The sequence below is a fragment of the Elephas maximus genome, chromosome 1 (assembly GCF_024166365.1).
Source record: "Elephas maximus indicus isolate mEleMax1 chromosome 1, mEleMax1 primary haplotype, whole genome shotgun sequence".
NCBI lineage: Eukaryota > Metazoa > Chordata > Mammalia > Proboscidea > Elephantidae > Elephas > Elephas maximus.
In genome coordinates this window covers 70,712,999-70,731,865 of record NC_064819.1, presented here as the reverse complement: position 1 = coordinate 70,731,865, position 18,867 = coordinate 70,712,999, and the positions used below count along the sequence as shown (strand labels likewise).

Sequence of the window (18,867 nt, the reverse complement as noted above, 5' to 3'; positions counted from 1 at the left end):
CATCAGCCCTATGTGGTGGGCACTGTCATTTTCCCTATTTTACAGGTGAGGAGGTTGAGGCACAGACAAGTGGCTTGCAGACACGATAACCCAAAAAAACCAAATCCATTGCCATCGAGTCAGTTCCGACTCATAGGAACCCTGTAGAACAGAGTAGAACTGCCCCATAGGGTTTCCAAGGAGCAGCTGGTGGATTCAAACTGCCGACTTTTTGGTTAACAGCTAAATGCTTAACCACTATGCCACCAGGGCTCCATACAGGCCCACAATTACTTGTCCCAGGTCACACAACTACTAAAGGAGGGAGGTGGACTAGAATCTACAAGGACCTCATGCAGAGGACTCAGGGTAAATATGATGTTTTGCTCATTATTTCCTTACCTCCACATGGGTTTCAGGAAAAAGCTGAAAAAACACAAGGGAACAAATCTATTGCTATTAGCCAATGGACAGACCAAACTTTGAACAAATGCTTCGAGGTGGGGCCAAGGACACGGAAGACTGTGTCTTTGTTGTTGGTCAGGTTCACAACTCTTGCCCCGGCACTCTTCAACACCACTTAAGCCTGTAGGTGCCACTCATTTCTTTCTCCCTTCCCAGTCTGTGTAAAAAGTGCATCTTTTGGGAGTTTTGACTTGTTTTTCTCACATCCAGTGTGTCGATCTGGGGAATATTTACTTATTTTTAAATTGTAACTTGACCGTGTATGTTTTCCTATCCTTGAAAGCCCACAAGAATCACCACACAGACATAAACCTGGGAGCTCTGAGTCACACTGCTACCAGAAGTTAGACTTCAGGAGGGCATGGTTGACTTCCTGATGTCTACCTGTTGGTGTCCAGTGAGTGTCCTGGTCTCCCTTGATAATGCATGAACAACCTTTCATCCATTAATTCAGAAATGTAGTGTAAATAGGATTTGTAATTGAGCAGACCTGGGTTTAAATCTTGGCTCTGCCACTTCCTAGCTATTTAACCTTGATTAAGTTGCTTCATCACTCTATACGCCATTTTCCTCTTCTGTAAAATGATTATAATGATACCTACAGTTATGAAAATTAGAGGAAATATTGTTTATAAAACATTATCCGTGTGTGGTACATAGTAAGTACTCAATAATTTATAGGTATTACTACTCTTATTTTGCTAAACCTTTTGGTAAAAAAAAAAAATGTAGCTTATGGGTATTTTTGGCTTGGAGTCTCAAGTCTTATTTTCCCCATGCATTTTCCATGTGCTTCATCTCCACTTTTACCAGATCTATTTCAAACTTGTGTCGTCTCTGACCTCTCTACTAAAAGTTTCCAGTGAGGTGGCACAGTGTGTACGTGTCTATCCAGGAGGCTGGGGGCAACACAGATCTTCCAAGTCGTACCAGCACATCTGCCTGTGGTTCTCTCTCAATCTGGATTGATTTGAACTAGTGAGATAGGTTTATACAGCCCAAACCAGTTGCCATCAAGTTGATTACGACTGATGGCGACCTTATGTGTGCAGAGTAGAGCTGTGCTCTATCGGGTTTTCCTGGCTGTGACCTTTTGGAAGCAGATTATCAGGGCTTTCTTCTTCTTTTTTTTTTTTCTTCTGAGGCACCTTTGGTTGAATCTGAACCTCCAAACTTTTGCTTAGTAGCCCAGCACTGAACCATTTGTACCACCCAGAGACTTCTTTACACATCCTAAGATGCTCTTAAAATATTACCACAATTATGTTGCCTTGCAGAAACCATAGTTTCTGTTTATTAATTTTGCAAACATTAGGAAACAAAGATGATCACTTCGAAGCAACTGAGTTTTGGTTTAGAACATACAAGGCCCACGGAACAAAACAAGGCTAAAGGGGCACACCAGCCCTGGGGCAGGGACTGGAAGGCAGGAAGGAACAGGAAGGCTGGTAATAGGGAACCCAGGGTTGAGAAGGGAGAGTGTTGACATGTCATGGGGTTGTTAACCAGTGTTACAACAATGTGTGTGTTAACTGTTTGATGAGAAACTAGTTTGTTCTGTAAACCTTCATCTAAAGTACAATTAAAAAAAAAAAAACTGAAACCTAAAAAAAAAATAAAAGAACATACTTTACAATTTCCCTGAGTTGTATTGGATGGAAACATTTAACAGTGAATATCTTATCAATTCATTATTCAAGACACATTTGTTGACTATCTGCCATCTTGAGCACAAAGGGCAAGGTACAAAGAGATGCATTATGGAAAGTCATGGAGAGGAGGGATCAGAAAGAGTTGTAGTTGCTTAGGACATTTTCTGGAAGGGATGCTGTGATCAGACCTCACCTTGCCTTCCTAACCTTTTATCTCCTAGCTCCCCTTTTTAATGTTTTTCTCCTCACCACACGGAACATGTCTGGTGCTCTTCATACACACCTGCATTTTCCTTTTTCCTTTGTTTACTTCTGTGGTTCTCTATGCGTCTTTCCCCTTATCTGTGTCTTCAAGGGCTGCCAATTCTTCAAGTCCCAGCATGTCTGCCATCTTTTCAACAAAGCCTTTTTTGATATGTTTGAATAGAATTTGTTGTTCCTTATTTCGAACCTCTACAGTAGTCTTACCCGTCTTATGGTACCTGTTACTTTTTTTTTTTTTTGGTCTGGTGTTGGAATTATTTATGTACGTCTTTTGTTTTGGTTTCCTAGGACTGCCGTGATAAAGTACCAAAAATTGGCTGGCTTATAACAACAGAGATGTATTGTATCAAATTCTGGAGACAAGAAGTCTGAATTCAGGGTGTTGGCACGGCCATGCTGGCTCCAAAGGCTCTAGAGGAAGATCCTTTCTTGCCTCTCTCTCAGCTTCTGGTAGCCCCAGCTGCAGCATAACTCCATAGTCACATGGCCTTCTTCACTCTATGTGTCCCTCTATTTCTTCTTCTCTTCTGTAAAGACACAGTAAATTGGGATTAGAACCCTCCCCACTCCAGTGTGACCTCTTGTTAACTGATAACATCTTCAAAGACCCCCTTTCCAAACAAGGTTATGTTCACAGATACTACAGGTAAGGACTTCACCATACCTTTTTGGAAGACACAGCTCAATCCATAATATATTTCATTTCCCCTGTTAGACTTGTAAGCATCATGTAGAAAAGATTTACCCACAATTAATTTGGTGTTCTTCACAACAACTTGTACATTACTTTGTAGCAAATAAATACTTATTTTTGGTACGTGAATAAATTAGCGAATGAATGATGTGGATCTTGAGATGGGCCTTGGCAGGTGGCTAAGATTTGTATAAAATAAAGAAAGAATAGAGTATTATGATAGGCCTAAGGAACGAAAGGAGTGTCTGGGTGGTGGAAATGGTTAATGCGCTCAGCTGCTAGCTGAAACATTGGCAGGTGGAGTCCACCCAGAGGCACTCTGGAGGAAAGGCCTGGTGATCTATTTCTGAAAAAATCAGCCACTAAGAACCCCTATGGAGCAGTTCTACTCTGACACATGTGGGGTTGCTATGAATTGAAGTTGACTCGATGGTAACTGAACTGAAAGGAAATGAAAAGGACAAGATCCATCTTGAAGGCTCAGTTTCCAGGTTTCTACCTGGCATTCAGGGTGTGTAAGATAAAGATGATACAGGGATGGAGAAGGAACTTCATGTAGTTTGATCACTTGGCTGAGGAGAAGCAGAGCCTCAACTGCTGGACATACAGGTGGTGGCCTGTATTGCTCCTGAGATGCCCGCAGCCTGGTCAGCAGCTGCCTGCCTGGGTGTGCACCCTGCACAAGCCAAGACCACAATGTTCCACACCAACAGTAGCTTGTGATTAGTATGCTGTCTGTGTTCCCGGACAGAACAGATGTCTGTCTGCTTTTTTATGCTTAATGATGATGGCAGGTTCCCAAGGATCAAGATCTAATTTCATATTTTCAGAAATGCAGGGGCTGAGAAAAAATGCTGCTTGGTTACTTCTGAGGTCCAGCCTCCCCCTTTGCAGGGACTTTTTGATTTGCAGTTTGGTATGGATAGAAGAGTGCAGAGGGAAGGAGTGGCAGCAGCGCCTAGCCTTGCTCAGAGGAGTAGCCGATTGAAGGGAATACCAGGCATGGTCTCCACTCAAATACATTTGCTTTCTGAATTCTCTTCTCCACTGTTTTTCTTGTTGTTAGGGGTGGTTGTTGTTGTTACTCTGTCACGTGGGGTCGACTCCTGGTGACTTCATGTAACAGAGGAGAACTGCCCCATAGGGCTTCCTAAGATGTAATCTTTACGGGAGTAGATCCCACGGAGCCACTGGGTGGGTTTGAACTGCCAACCTTTCAGTTAGCAGTTGAGCGCTTAAGCATTGCACCACCAGAATTTTGCTAATCTCGTAAATGCACTGTTACATGAGAATGTTTTAGCATTTGAAATGGTTTCTCTTTACAACTCTCTTTGGAAAGGGGACTATATTAGCTGCTGCTTTAGTTGCTGGTTAAGTGCTATGGCTGCTAACCAAAAAGGTCAGCAGTTCAAATCCACCAGGCACTCCTTGGAAACTCTATGGGGCAGTTCTACGCTGTCCTATAGGGTCGCTGTGAGTCAGAACGACTCGACGGCAATGGCTTTTTTTTGTTGTTGTTGTTACTAGTGAAAGAGTCAATCAGATTCTTTCTTGTGACCTTGGGGGTGATTTTGGGGATGAGAGAGAGAACAGGAAGAGGCTAGATTGGAAAGACAGGTCCTGAGTCTGAATAGCTGTCCCAGGATCTCTGAACAGTCCATCTCCATAGTGTTTTTAGAAGCAAGTTGAGAGGAGGATCCTGAAGAGTTAGACAAACTTCATATTTTGCTTAATTTTGTTTGGGCTCCAAAAGTAATCAATTAATGGAACATAGAAACTATCCTGAGTGGTGAATGGCATGGCTTATGGCTGTCTACACTGATTACATCTTCCCCACACCCACTCCCCCGACTCCTCCCCTACACTCACCCTTAACTCTGTTGCTTGTTGCCTTTTGGACACACTCAGCACCATCAACATGGGTGTGTGACTATGTAGTCTCACAGGACCTTGTGCTCAGGAGCTGGCCCCACTCTTGAGGGTTAGTGCTCTGAAGTTGTTATCTTAAAATTCTTAAGGATTTGTCTTTGAATTTGTGTTTTGTAAGTGAAGTCTGATGGAACAATGGAGTGTGCACTGGGGGCTTGGAGCCTCAGTTCACATGTGGTTCCAGCTCCTGCTGCTTCCCTGGCTTTCCGGTGCAGATGCCTGGCCACTGGCTCCCCGGGCCCTGCCTGGGCCTGCGTGTGATGTTGGGGAGGACCAGAGTTAGGAGCATGTGTTCTGTGTGTGGAGGCACAGGGCGGATCCTGGATGCCTGTGAGGGTCTACACCCACCCTGTGAGTATTCCATGCCTGAGGAAGCACAACATTAAAAAGCAAACAAAAAGTGCCATGCCAGGTCAGGATAGCAAACAAAAAGTACCATGATAGGTCACGAGAGAGGTCATGGAAGAAAGGAAAAACAAAATAAACAATGCTTTTTGAAGAAGGGGCTCTGCATTTTCATATGACACTGGGTCTTGAACACATCAACTGTAGAACTGATCCAATCCTTGTGTAATTTCATTTTCACACTTGTACTGCCTTCCTGTAACTCTTTGCTTATTCAGCAAGTCCTTCTTTAATGCTGAATTCTGCTTCTACTTCTGTTAAGAAGCCTTGTTACTTGACAGATAAACAAATAAACATGGGGTTGCCCTGAGTCAGAGCCAACTCGATGGCAACTGGTTTTACTTGCTGATAACTCGATAGGTGAATTCCTCTCTATATAACTCAGTTTATCATATACTAATTAGTAGTAGGACGTCTGTTTCTTGTCCTAGCCCTGTAACTAACTATTGTGTGCCAGAGGTGATATCCAAAACATTTAATAACTGGTTGTCAGCCGCAGCACTAGTGCGGGGTCTTGGAAGTCCTCTGCTATGCTTGTTATCACATGTGTAGTTGCTAAATGAGGGGAGGCCAAGAGGTCCCAAGGGAGGACATGGCACAGCTGGGACAGCAGAGGGTCACTTGGGATCAGCGGATACTTTTACAGACTGACACAGGTGTATTTCGCTCTTCTAGCAACCTGTAAGGCTGGACTGGAGCTTTTCCACTGAACATCAGCCCTGAGGGTGTGAACTTGGACAAGACATTTAAGAAGTTCTCTGGTTGTCAGTTCCTTCAAATTTCAAATGAGCAGGATCAGATCCTCAAATATTTATTAATTGCCTAATATGGCCAAGAGTTCCTGAGTGGTACAAAAGGTTAACACACTTACCGCTAACTGAAAGTTTGGAGGTTCAGTCCATCCAGAGGCACCTGGGAAGAAAGACCTGGTGATCTGCTTCCAAAAATCAGCCCCTAAAATCCCTGTGAAGCACAGTTGTGCTCTTACACACATGGGGCCATCATGAGTCTGAGTTGACTCCATGGCAACTTTATTTTTTTACTCTTAAAAAATTTTATTTAACAACAAAAAAATTGATATAAAGAACGTACACAGCCTGATTTTTACATCGTAGTAAAAGGCCCTTTGTAGAGCAGATACATGGAAGCAGTGGATCTCTCTGCTGAACACAGCCATTACTTATACTCGTTTCAAGGCTTCTAACATGATGACGCCATTTCTTCATATTACCACCATTCCAATATTGTTCTGTTGTCTACTAGTTGCCATCTCCACACACTCATCTATGACAAGGTTCATAAAGGGGTCATATCCCCACAATATTCCTTGGACATGCCTGCTACCATTTAATTTCAATGATAACTTCTTGTCCATAAATTTTTTCAACTCAGGTAGGTGAGCCTTGCTCATTGTGCCTACTTGAAGGGTTCAGCGCTGTGTTGAAACAATTTGAGGCCTCCCTCCCTGATGGCAACTTTTTTTTAAATTATGGTCAAGGTTCTGTGCTAGGTTATGTATGAGATGCATAGATATGTAGATTATGTCCCTCAGAAACTTCTAATCTAATCTAGCTCTGGAAATTAAGACGTGGACGTAAATAATTATAGTGCAAGGTGAAAGCATTCTAGATGATAAACACATAAGCTCCTGTGGGAGTTGAATGAACTGAGAAATTATTTCTGATTTAAGAGAAAGGAGATGGATCTGAGGAGGCTTTGAGAAATGTATGGCCAATGACTTCAATCTTGAAATATAAGTGAGATTTTTAAACTGGTGGCTATGGGGAAGAAATTCAGAGATGGGACTGAAGGAATGCCCATTATGGACCCGTATCATTTTAGGATTAGTGCATTTACTCCTGGGGTCTTTCTTTTGCTATGCCCTATCTCCTCCAATTAGATTTGAAGCTTCTCAAGTGTTTCTAATTCTTGTTCCTGGTACATGCTCAAATAATATTTGATGTTGATGCTAGCTGCCTCCTGAAACTTTAAGTTCTTCATGAACATGGAGGCACGATTGTGTAATAGTTGTTATCTGAAGTCATAGCTAAAACTTGAAGGGTAAATCTTTTGTAAACAGTTGGTGTCATGTGAGAATGAACTGGGGTATGTTGGGGCGTGTGTGAACACTAGCATTGAGAGTTTTAAATATAAGACCTGGTTTCAGGTATGGTTTATGGTCACTGCTGAAAGGTCTTCAATGTCAAGGGTAAGATAACTTGAGTCAGAAACTGGTAAAAATAAACACGTATTGGGAAAGCATAGCAACATATGGGTATAATTCAGTGTAAAAATGCTTTGTATCTAGGACCAGAATAGTTCTCAAATCTACCCAAGAGTTTTTGGTTCTTTCTCAAAAAGCTAAAACCAATTCAAGTGCCTTCTGGGGCAGCTCATGTATATAGGGTTGCTATGAGTTGGAACTGACTTGACAGTGCCTCACAACAACAACTACTATTGCTGCTATTTTCTGCCATACTCCGAAGTATCTGCCTTTTAGTGGGTAGTTTTTATCCCTATTAAATCCCACAAGAGGTGTTGATAATTCTTTATATCTGTTGGTCAGTGATATTGTTCAATAATTTCCACGTTCTGTTGGATCACTTTTCATTGCAATGGGTACAAATATGGATCTCTTCCAGAGGGTCAGCAAGAAAAGAGGAAGACCCTCAATGTAATGGATTGCCACAGTCGGTACAACAATGGGCTCAAGCATAACAATTGTGAGGATGGTGCAGGACTGGGCAGTGTTTTGTTATGTTGTACATAGGGTTGCTATGAGTTAGAACTGACTGGATGGCACCTAACAACAACAACAGTAACAACAACCACAAGAACAATAGATCAGTAAAGGGCTTGAGAGCATTCAGGGGAACAACCACAATGGCGATGAGACAAGAGAAGTTCTGGGGTAAAGTTGTCCAAATTCTCTCTTTTTCGTGGCAAATATAAATGTCATCAATATCAATATTAACATGTTTATACCACTTGGCAAGACTAATGGGATAACCAAAAGGATGAGCTCTGCTCTCAGCACTTCTTTCTTGGTGGTATGAGGTCCCTCTCCTCTCTGTTCTGTTCTTTTTTATATCTCATAAGAGATTGACTCAAGATACAACTTAATCCTGTAGATTGAGTTCTGCCTTATTAGCATAACTGCCTCTAATCCTGCCTTGTTATCATAGAAGGCAGGGTTTACAACACATAGGGTAAATACATCAGATCACAAAATGGTGGACAACCACACAATACTGGGATTCATGGCCTAGCCAAGTTGATACACATTTTTGGGGACACAACTCAATTCATAACACTGGGTGTTTTGTTTTATTTTTTCAAGAGGTGTCTAAATACCTGGGGAGATACCTTGTTTTCCAAAATATCCAGACCAGGCATAAAAAGTAAAAACTATTTCACAATAGATAGCAATTGAATTTGATTTGTTAGGAATGGTTGAAAGTCAGAGAATGTTAAAGTTTAATAAGGATACATTTTAAAGAGGTGGTAATAATTCATGCTTAGAGAGGTTAAGTGGCTTTTGCGTGATTTCATCACTAGCTACAGACAAAACTTTAACCAAGACCCACGTCTCCTGATTCATAGTCTAGTTCTATTTCCCCTGCTTCCTGGTGTGGTGTCTGATTCATTTGTGCCACACTGAAGGAGGAGGGGGTGTCATTAGTCATCTTTTGCCCAAGGTCCACTCAAGCCTGATGCAATAAAAGCACTACAGGAGAGTTATGTGTCACTATTATGATGCTGATATGACCACCGAGAGCATGATGGAGAAAGAGAATTTGCGGGAATGTTTCTTCTATCAGGAAGCAGCAAACCTGAAGAGCAATTTGATTTGCACAAGTTGGAAACAGTACTGTTGACTTGGCTTGTCAGAAATAATAAATTTGGATCGATAATCCTATCTAGACTAGTGTCCTCTGATTTCACAGGCCCTGAACTTGAACTCGGTTTTCTGGAAATAAAGAACAAAGAGCACTGTGATGATTTTTTTCTGCCCTGGAATTTTATCAGTCTGTCATTGTTAGTTGCCATCACGTTGATTCCGACTCAGGACGACCTTGTGTGTGCAGAGTAGAACTGCTCCAAAGCATTTTCAAGGCTGTAACCTTTTGGAAGCAGATTACAAAGCCTGTTTTCTGAGGTGCCTCTGGGTTTGAACCACCAAGCTTTCAGCTAGTAGTGATGCACTGAACTGTTTGTCCCACCCAGGAACTCCTTTTTCAATCTAATTCACCAAAAATTAATGGCATATAGAGGACTGGGATAAGTAAAGCACTATTGAAGAAGAGGAATACAGTAGGAAGACTCGCACTACCTGACCTCAGAACCTACTATACAGCTATGGTAGTCAAAACCTAATACATGGCATTAACAGGATACAAAACATAATTAACAAGACAAGGATCTTCTAAAAACTAAACACTTATGCTCAGCAAAAGACTTCCCCAAAAGACTGAAAAAGAGAACCTGCGGATGGAAAAAAAATTTGGCTATTACAAATCCGACAAAGGACTAATCTCTAAAATCTACAGGAAAATCCAACATCTCTACAACAAAAAGACAAATAATCCAATTAAAAAATGGGCAAAGGAAATGAACAGAAACTTCACCAAAGAAGACATTCAAGTGGCTGACACGTGAAAAAATGCTCACGATCACTAGCCATTAGAGAAATGAAAATCAAAACTACAATGAGATACCATCTTACCCCGCGATTACTGGCACGAATCAAAAAAACAGAAAATAACGAATGTCGTAGAGGCTGTAGGGAGATTGGAACTCTTATGCACTGCTGGTAGGAATGCAAAATGGTGCAACCATTTTGGAAAAAGATATGGCCCTTCCTTAGAAACTTAGAAATAGAAATACCATATGATCCAGCAATCCCACTCCTAGGAATGTATCCTAGAGAAATAAGAGCTATCACACAAATAGACGTATGCACACCCATGTTCATTGCAGCATTGTTCACAATAGCAAAAAAATGGGGATAACCTAGATGCCCATCAACAGATGAATGGATAAACAAACTATGATACGAACACACAATGGAGTACTACGCAATGATAAAGAACAATGATGAATCTGTGAAGCATCTCATAACATGGATGAATCTGGAGGGCATTATGCTGAGTGAAATAAGTCAGTCACAAAAGAGCAAATATTGGATGAGACCACTACTATAAAAACTCATGAAAAGTTTTACACACAAAAAGAAACAATCTTTTTTTTTTTTTAGTTTTTATTGTGCTTTAAGTGAAAGTTTACAAATCATGTCAGTCCCTCACATAAAAACTTACATACACCTTGCTACATACTCCCATCTGCTCTCCCCCTAGTGAGACAGCCCACTCCCTCCCTCCACTCTCTTTTCTTGTCCATTTCGCCAGCTTCTAACCCCCTCTACCCTCTCATCTCCCCTCCAGGGAGGAGACGCGAACATAGTCTCAAGTGGCCACCTGTTCCAAGAAGCTCACTCCTCACCAGCATCCCTCTTCAACCCATTGTCCAGTCCAATCCCTGTCTGAAGAGTTGGCTTTGGGAATGGTTCCTGTCCTGGGCCAACAGAAGGTCTCGGGGCCATGACCACCGGGGTCCTTCCAGTCTCAGTCAGACCATTAAGTCTGGTCATTCTACGAGAATTTGGGGTCTGCATCCCACTGCTGTCCTGATCCCTCAGGGGTTCTCTGTTGCGTTCCCTGTCAGGGCAGTCATCGGTTGTAGCTGGGCACCATCTAGCTCTTCTGGTCTCAGGCTGATGTAGCCTCTGGTTTATGTGGCCCTTTCTGTCTCTTGGGCTCGTAATTGCCTTGTCTCCTTGGTGTTCTTCATTCTCCTTTGATCCAGGTGGGTTGAAACTCATTGATGCATCTTAGATGGCCACTTGCTAGGGTTTAAGAACTCAGATGCCTCTCTCCAAGGTAGGATGCAGAATGTTTTCTTGATAGATTTTATTATGCCAATTGACTTAGATGTCCCCTGAAACCATGGCCCCCAAGCCCCTACCCCTGCTACACTGGCCTTCGAAGCATTCAGTTTATTCAGGAAACTTCTTTGCTTTTTGTTTAGTCCAGTTGTGCTGACCTCACCTGTATTGTGTGTTGTCTTTCTCATCACCTAAAGTAGTTCTGATCTACTATCTAATTAGTGAATACCCCTCTCCTACCCTCCTTTCCTCCCCCTCTCATAACCATCAAAGAATATTTTTTTCTGTTTAAGCTATTTCTTGAGTTCTTATAATAGTGGTCTTATACAATATTTGACCTTTTGCAACTCACTAATTTCACTCAGCATAATGCCTTCCAGATTCCTCCATGTTATGAAATGTTTCACAGATTCATCACTGTTCTTTATTGATGCGTAGTATTCCATTGTATAAATATATCATAATTTATTTATCCATTCATCTGTTGATGGGCACCTTGGTTGCTTCCTTCTTTTTGCTATTGTAAACAGTGCTGCAATAAACATGGGTGTGCATATATCTGTTCCTGTAAAGGCTCTTATTTCTCTAGGATATATTCCAAGGAGTGGGATTGCTAGATCTTATGGTAGTTCTATTTCTGGCTTTTTAAGGAATCACCAAATCTATTTCCAAAGTGGTTGTACCATTTTACATTCCCACCAGCAGCGTATAAGTGTTCCAATCTCTCCACAGCCTCTCCAACATTTATTGTTTTGTGTTTTTTTGGATTAATGCCAGCCTTGCTGGAGTGAGATGGAATTTCATTGTAGTTTTCATTTGCATTTCTCTAATGGCTAATGATCGTGAGCGTTTCCTCAACTTTAGTGAAGTGTCTGTTCATACCTTTTGGCCATTTTTAATTGGGCTATTTGCACTGGGTACTGGGATTAGTCTTTTTGCAGTTGAGGTTTTGGAATATCATGTAGAATTTAGAGATCAGGCACTGATCAGAAATGTCATAGCTAAAAACTTTTTCCCGGTCTGTAGGCAATCTTTTTACTCTTTTGATGAAGTCTTTGGATGAGCATAGGTGTTTGATTTTTAGGAGCTCCCAGTTATCTAGTTTTTCTTCTGCCTTGTTAGTAATGTTTTATATACTGTTTATGCCATGTATTAGGGTTCCTAACGTTGTCCCTAAGTAATGTTTTGTATACTGTTTATGCCATGTATTAGGGCTCCTAACGTCCGTATTTTTTCTTCCATGATCTTTATCGTTTTAGATTTTATATTTAGGTCTTTGATCCACTTCGAGCTCGTTTTTGTGCATGGAGTGAGGTATGGGTTTTATTTCATTTTTTTGCAGATGGATATCCGGTTATGCCAGCACCATCTGTTAAAAAGACAGTCTTTTCCCCATTTAACTGTTTGGGGGCCTTTGTCAAATACCAACTGCTCATATGTGGAAGGATTTATGTCTGGATTCTCAATTCTGTTCCATTGGTCCATGTATCTGTTGTTGTACCAGTACCAGGCTGTTTTGACTACTGTGGCGGTATAATAGGTTCTAAAATCAGGTAGAATAAGGCCTTTGTTCTTCTTTTTCAGTAATACTTTACTTATCCAGGGACTCTTTCCCTTCCGTATGAAGTTGGTGATTTGTTTCTCCATCTCAATAAAGAATGTCATTGGAATTTGGATTGGAATTGCATTAAATGTATAGATCACTTTTGGTAGAATAGACATTTTTATAATGTTAAGTCTTCCTATTCATGAGCAAGGCATATTTTTCCACTTATGTAGGTCTCTTTTGGTTTCTTGCAGAAGTGTATTGTAGTTTGCTTTGTATAAATCTTTTACATCTCTGGTAAGATATGTTCCTAAGTATTATACCTTCTTGGGGACTACTGTAAATGGTATTGATTTGGTGATTTCCTCTTCGATGTTCTTTTTGTTGGTGTAGAGGAATCCAACTGATTTTTGTATGTTTATCTTGTATCCAAATACTCTGCTGAACTATTAGTTTCAGTGGTTTAGTGGAGGATCCCTGTCCTTCACTGAAAGTGGTGTCTTGAAGTCTCCTACTGTTATTGTGGAGCTGTCTATCTCACTTTTCAATGCTGATAGAGTTTGTTTTATGTATCTTGCAGCCTTCTCATTGGGTGCATAAATATTTAACATGGTTATATCTTCTGGTTTTTTGTCCGTTTAATCATTATATACTGTCCTTCCTTATCCTTTATGATGGATTTAACTTTAAAGTCTATTTTGTCAGAAATTAATGTTGCCACTTCTGCTCTTTTTTCATTGTTTGCTTGATATATTTTTTTCCATCCTTTGAATTTTAGTTTGTTTGTGTCTCTAAGTCTAAGGTGTGTCTCTTGTAGGCAACATATAGATGGATCGTGTTTTTTAACGCATTCTGCCACTCTCTGTCTCTTTATTGGTGCATTTAGTCCATTTACATTCAGGGTAATAATGGATAGCTATGAATTTAGTGCTATCATTTTGATGTCTTTTTTTGTGTGCTGTTGACAGTTTCTTTTTCCCACTTAATTTTATGTGCTCAGTAGATTATCTTTATATATTGTCCTTTCCTTATATTCGTTGTTGTTGATTTTCTTTCTGCTGAGTCTCTCTTTTTTTTCTTGTATTTTATTTTGATAAGTAGGATATTTTGTCTCCTTTGTGGTTACCTTACTATTTACCCCTATTTTTCTAAATTTAAACCTTTTATTTCTTTGTATCGCCATATCTTCCTCTCTATATGGAAGGTCTATGATTACATTTCTTAGTCCCTCTTTATTGTTTTAATGTTGTCTTCTTTTATATAATAACATCGCCGTTACCATGTTTTGAGCTTTTTTTTTTTTTTATTTCCTTGCCTGGGTTGACTTCTGATTGCTCTGCCCAGTGTTCTAGTCCTGGGTATCAACCTGATATTATTGATTTTCTAACAAAAAAAAAAAAAAATTTTTTTTTTTAATTTTTTTAACCAAAGAACTCTCTTTAGTATTTCTTGTAGTTTTGGTTTGGTTTTTACGAATTCTGTAAACTTCTGTTTATCTGGAAATGTCCTAATTTCACCTTCATATTTAAGAGACAGTTTTGCTGGATATATGATTCTTGGCTGGCAATTTTTTGCCTTCTTGCTTGGATGGTTTCTGCTGAGTAGTCCAAGCTTATTCTTGTTGGCTCTCCTTTGTAGGTGACTTTTCATTTATCCCTAGCTGCTCTTAAAATTCCCTCTTTATCTTTGGTTTTGGCAAGTTTGATTATAATATGTCTTGGTGAGTTTCTTTTAACATCTACCTTTTGTGGAGTTCGATGAGCATCTTGGGTAGATATCTTCTCATCTTTTACAATATCAGGGAGGTTTTCTGCCAGCAAATCTTTGACAATTCTCTCTGTATTTTCTGTTATCCCTCCCTGTTCTGGTACTCCAGTCACTCGTAGGTTATTTCTCTTGATAGAGCCCCACATGATTCTTAAGTTTTCTTCATTTTTTTAAAATTCTTTTATCTGATTTTTCTTCAAATATATTAGTGCCAATTGATTTATCTTCCAGTTCAGAAATTCTGGTTTCTACTTGCTCATTTCTGCTCCCCTGACCTTCTATTGAATTGTCTACTTCTGTAATTTTATTGTTAATCTTCTGAATTTCTGATTGCTGTCTGTCTGTGGATTTTTCCAGCTTATTAAATTGTTCATTATGTTCCTGAATAATCTTTCCAATTTCTTCAATTACTTTATCTGTGTGTTCCTTGGCTTGTTCTGTGTATTGCCTCATTTCCTCCCTGATGTCTTAAAGGGTTATGTATATTAAACTTTTGTATGCTGGCTCTGGTAATTCCAGGAATGCACTTTCATCTAGAAGATCCCTGGGGTCTTTGTTTTGAGAGCTTGTTGAAGTGATCCTGGTCTGTTTCTTTATGTGACTTGATATTGGCTATTGTCCTCTGAGCCGTCTGTAAGTTATTGTATTACTTTGTTTGCTTACTGTGTGGTAGCTTCTTGCTTTGTTTTGTTTTGATACGCCCAAATGGGTTGCTTGAGTGAGCTAGCTTGATTATTTTCGCCTTTGGAACTCAGACGTCCTGTCCCCAGATGGCTAGAGATGTTATCCAGTATATCGGTCTAGGAGTCCATTCACTTTTCTTGTATGAATTCAGCTCAGGTGTCCAGGTAGCTGATCATCAAGTATGTGGTAAAGGCTCTGTCCTACAGTCTTAGAGGGGCAGGAGTGATCAGTGTAGGTACCGGTATCTGGTTGCAGCAGGGGGTCACGCTCTGAACAAGGCAGGGGGCTGAGAACCAACCCCCGAGTGTCTCTGAGGAAAGTGCATCCCTGTTTCTTAGAGCGTGCAGGTGGGTGGGTCCTGCAGACGGAACATGGGCACCCAATGTTTTTGATTGTAAGGACTGGGAGGTCCCAGTTATCCTTGGACCGCTGTCACGGGTGGCTGGGTGACCTGAATGGAGCTACCAGTCCTTAGGACCCTGACCCTGTTTAATGGGCAAAGCCAGATCAAACATCAAACACCCAGCTCTCCTCCGCACAGTTGAAACGGTTGGAGCCTGCCATCAAGGGCCTATTCTCCTGAAATAGGCCCACACAAGTCCATGCAGAGGGGAAAGGTGCTCAAAGTCCACAGACCGTTTATGCCTGGACAGGAGCCGCTTCTGTCCTGAGCTCCCCCCTAGTGGAGCTGGCAAATTATCTTTTCCCCAAGTGCAAATTTTTTCCTTCTCCAAGGCCAGAAGATTGCTCTAGGCACTCAACAGTGCCTATCGGAGGCCCAGGGAATTCAGCCGTTGAAGCCGGCTTAGGGATGGAGCGGTGCGGTAAAATACACACAAGTACTTAGCTTTTGCCGGGATCGCTGTTCTCTGGTTCTGGAGGTGTGAGTAGGCTGTGTGGCTGGCTGCTTCTCCCTGAGGAAACTGTGGCCAAACACTAGTACCAGCCTGCTGCCGCTGCTCCGGGGATGGTGCCTGAGGGCTCCCTGATTCAGGTCCAGTAATTCCTCTTTCCATATGAACTGTCTCTTCTTCCCCCTGCCCCTCAGTTCATTTTCTACTCTTGCCTTTGATGCGCAGGGCTCCTAGCTTGTCATAAATATACTCGTTTTACTCGTTTTTTCTGGTCATTGTTCTAAAGAGGGCTCGCTGGAAGCAGCTGTCTATTCCGCCAACTTGGCTCTACCTCCCAAGAAACAATCTTTGATGGTTACAAGGGAGGGAAGGGGTGGGGATGGAAAAACACTAAATGGAGAATAGATAAGTGGTAACTTTGGTGCAGGTTAAGATAGTGCACAATATGGGGGAAGCCAGCACAGCTTGTACAAGACAAGGTCATGGGATCTCCATAGATACAACCAAACTCCCTGAGGGACTGAATTACTAGGCTGAGGGCTAGGAACCATGGTCTCAGAGAATATCTAGCTCAATTGGCATAACAGAGTTTATAGAGAATATGTTCTACATTCTACTTTGGTAAGTTGTGTCTGGGGTCTTAAAAGCCTGTGAGCAGCCATCTAAGATTCCCCACTGGTCTTACAACATCAGGAGCAAGAGAGAATGAAGAAAACCAAAGACACAAGGGAAAGATTAGTCCAAAGGACTAATGGATCACAACTACCACAGCCTCCGTAAGACTGAGGCCAGTACAACTAGATGATGCCCAACTACTACCACTGACTGCTCCGACAGGGATCACAGTAGAGGGTCTCGGAGAGAGCTGGAGAAAATGTAGAACAAAATTCTAACTCACAGACTTACTGGCCTGACAGACTGGAGAAACACTGAGAGTATGGCCTCCAGACACCCTTTTAGCTCAGTGTTGTAGTCACTCCTGAGGATCACCCTTTAGCCAGAGATTAGACAGGCCCATAAAACAAAACGAGACTAAATGGGCACACCAGCTCAGGGACAAGGACGAGAAGGCAGGAGGGAGAGGAATGCTGGTAAGAGGGAACCCAAGTTTGAGAAGAGAGAGTGTTGAAGTGTCGTGAGGTTGGTAACCAATGTCACAAAACAATATGTATACTGTTTAATGAGAAGCTAGTTTGTTCTGTAACCCTTAAGCTAAAGTGCAATAATAAATAAAAAATACAAAGAAAAATAAATGACATATGTACTATATGCCCAATGATGTGGAGTTAGTTAGCTGCTATAACTATAGTCCCATCTGCTGCCAGATAGTTCAGAGCATGTACATAAAGGCACATCTCTGGGAGTATTTGAATAGTCCTACATTTGCCTCGCCAAATGTGAGTCAGTGTAATATTGTTGTATGCTGCCTAGAACCTTAGTACTGGAGGGAATGTGAGAGTCCAGTCCATTGTCCTTCTTAACTCAGGTGTCCCTAAGTGGCGACCTCTGGGGATCCATCTGAACCTAAGATCCATCACTTCTAGACCTAAGACTCTATGTTCTTTAACACCCTCTAATTAATCCTCACTTCTTCTCTGTTCTAATTATTTCCTTCCTTGCACTAATATTTTTCTTTCTAGGTCTCCTTCCTTTACCTTTATTTTCCCCCGTTAGCTCTCATTCTTGTTTTACTATCCTTCCACTTCAGGGTAGCTTAATTCCATTAAAAAAATATTTATTAGCATAATTGATGTCACTGAACTATACATGTGAAGATTGTGGAAATGGCAAATGTTTGTTACCTATATGTTGTTGTTGAAGTTGTGTGCCATCGAGTCAATTCTGACACATAGCGACCTGATAGGACAAAGAACTGCCCCATACAGTTTCCAAGGCTGTAATCTTTACAGAAGCAGACTGCCACATCTTTCTTCTGTAGAACATCTGGTGGGTTCGAACACCTACCTTTAGGTTAGCAGCTGAGTGCTTAACCAGTATGCTACTAGGCCTCCTTGTTACCTATATTCTCCTAGTCATCAAGTTGATTCCTACTCATAGCAACCATATAGGACAGAGTAGAACTGCCCCATAGAGTTTCCAAGGAGCTGCTGATGAATTCAAATTGCTGACCTTTTGGTTAACAGCTGAACGATTAACTGCTGTGCCACTAGGGCTTCTGTTACCTATATAGTTACAAAAAAATTAATTAATTAATAAAAATAAGCAGTGGTGTCTATAAAACACTATTAAACAGTTATACAGATTTTGTGGGTAGACATTAGGGAATTGCAGATATGATTTCTAGCTTGTCCTGTAAGACCAGAGCTAAGACAAACTACATAAACCATCTAGATAAAGTTTCCAAAGCAAAGAATGAGCCACTTCAGGAGTGTGACTGAGGCAGAAATTGAGTCCCAGCAAAGTGCCCCCAAATCTCCAGCTGCTCAAATTGCTGAATGAGAGAAAATCTGGTTGAATTTAAAGTAAGAGATAAAAAAAAAAAAAAAAGATAGCCCATATGAAATGAACATACTCAGTATTGGTGAAGGGTTAATCAGACAAAAAAATTTACAATAATTTTCAAGTGCTCTCACCGCATTATGCTCCAGCCACATCAAGCTAATTACAATTTCCAAAACCTTGCTTGCACAACATCTTCTACTTGTCCTTTTCCCTTTTCTTCA

General features: G+C 41.1%; 1 protein-coding gene and 1 long non-coding RNA gene across 3 annotated transcripts in view; one reads left to right on the top strand and one right to left on the bottom strand.

Annotated features, from left to right (window-relative positions):
• The window catches only part of LOC126076420 (uncharacterized), a 138,561-nt gene that overhangs the window by 10,988 nt on the left and 108,706 nt on the right, over positions 1 to 18,867 (top strand). The gene's annotated exons all lie outside the window — the stretch shown is intronic.
• On the bottom strand, positions 6,611 to 6,799 carry LOC126076386 (small nuclear ribonucleoprotein G-like). Its single transcript, XM_049884923.1, has one exon. It carries the CDS (start codon positions 6,797 to 6,799, stop codon positions 6,611 to 6,613), a length of 189 nt encoding a protein of 62 aa, XP_049740880.1.

Bases quoted from the DNA above. Each gene is read 5' to 3' on its own strand.
- LOC126076386 (XM_049884923.1), bottom strand. From the start codon at position 6,799: ATGAGCAAGGCTCACCTACCTGAGTTGAAAAAATTTATGGACAAGAAG.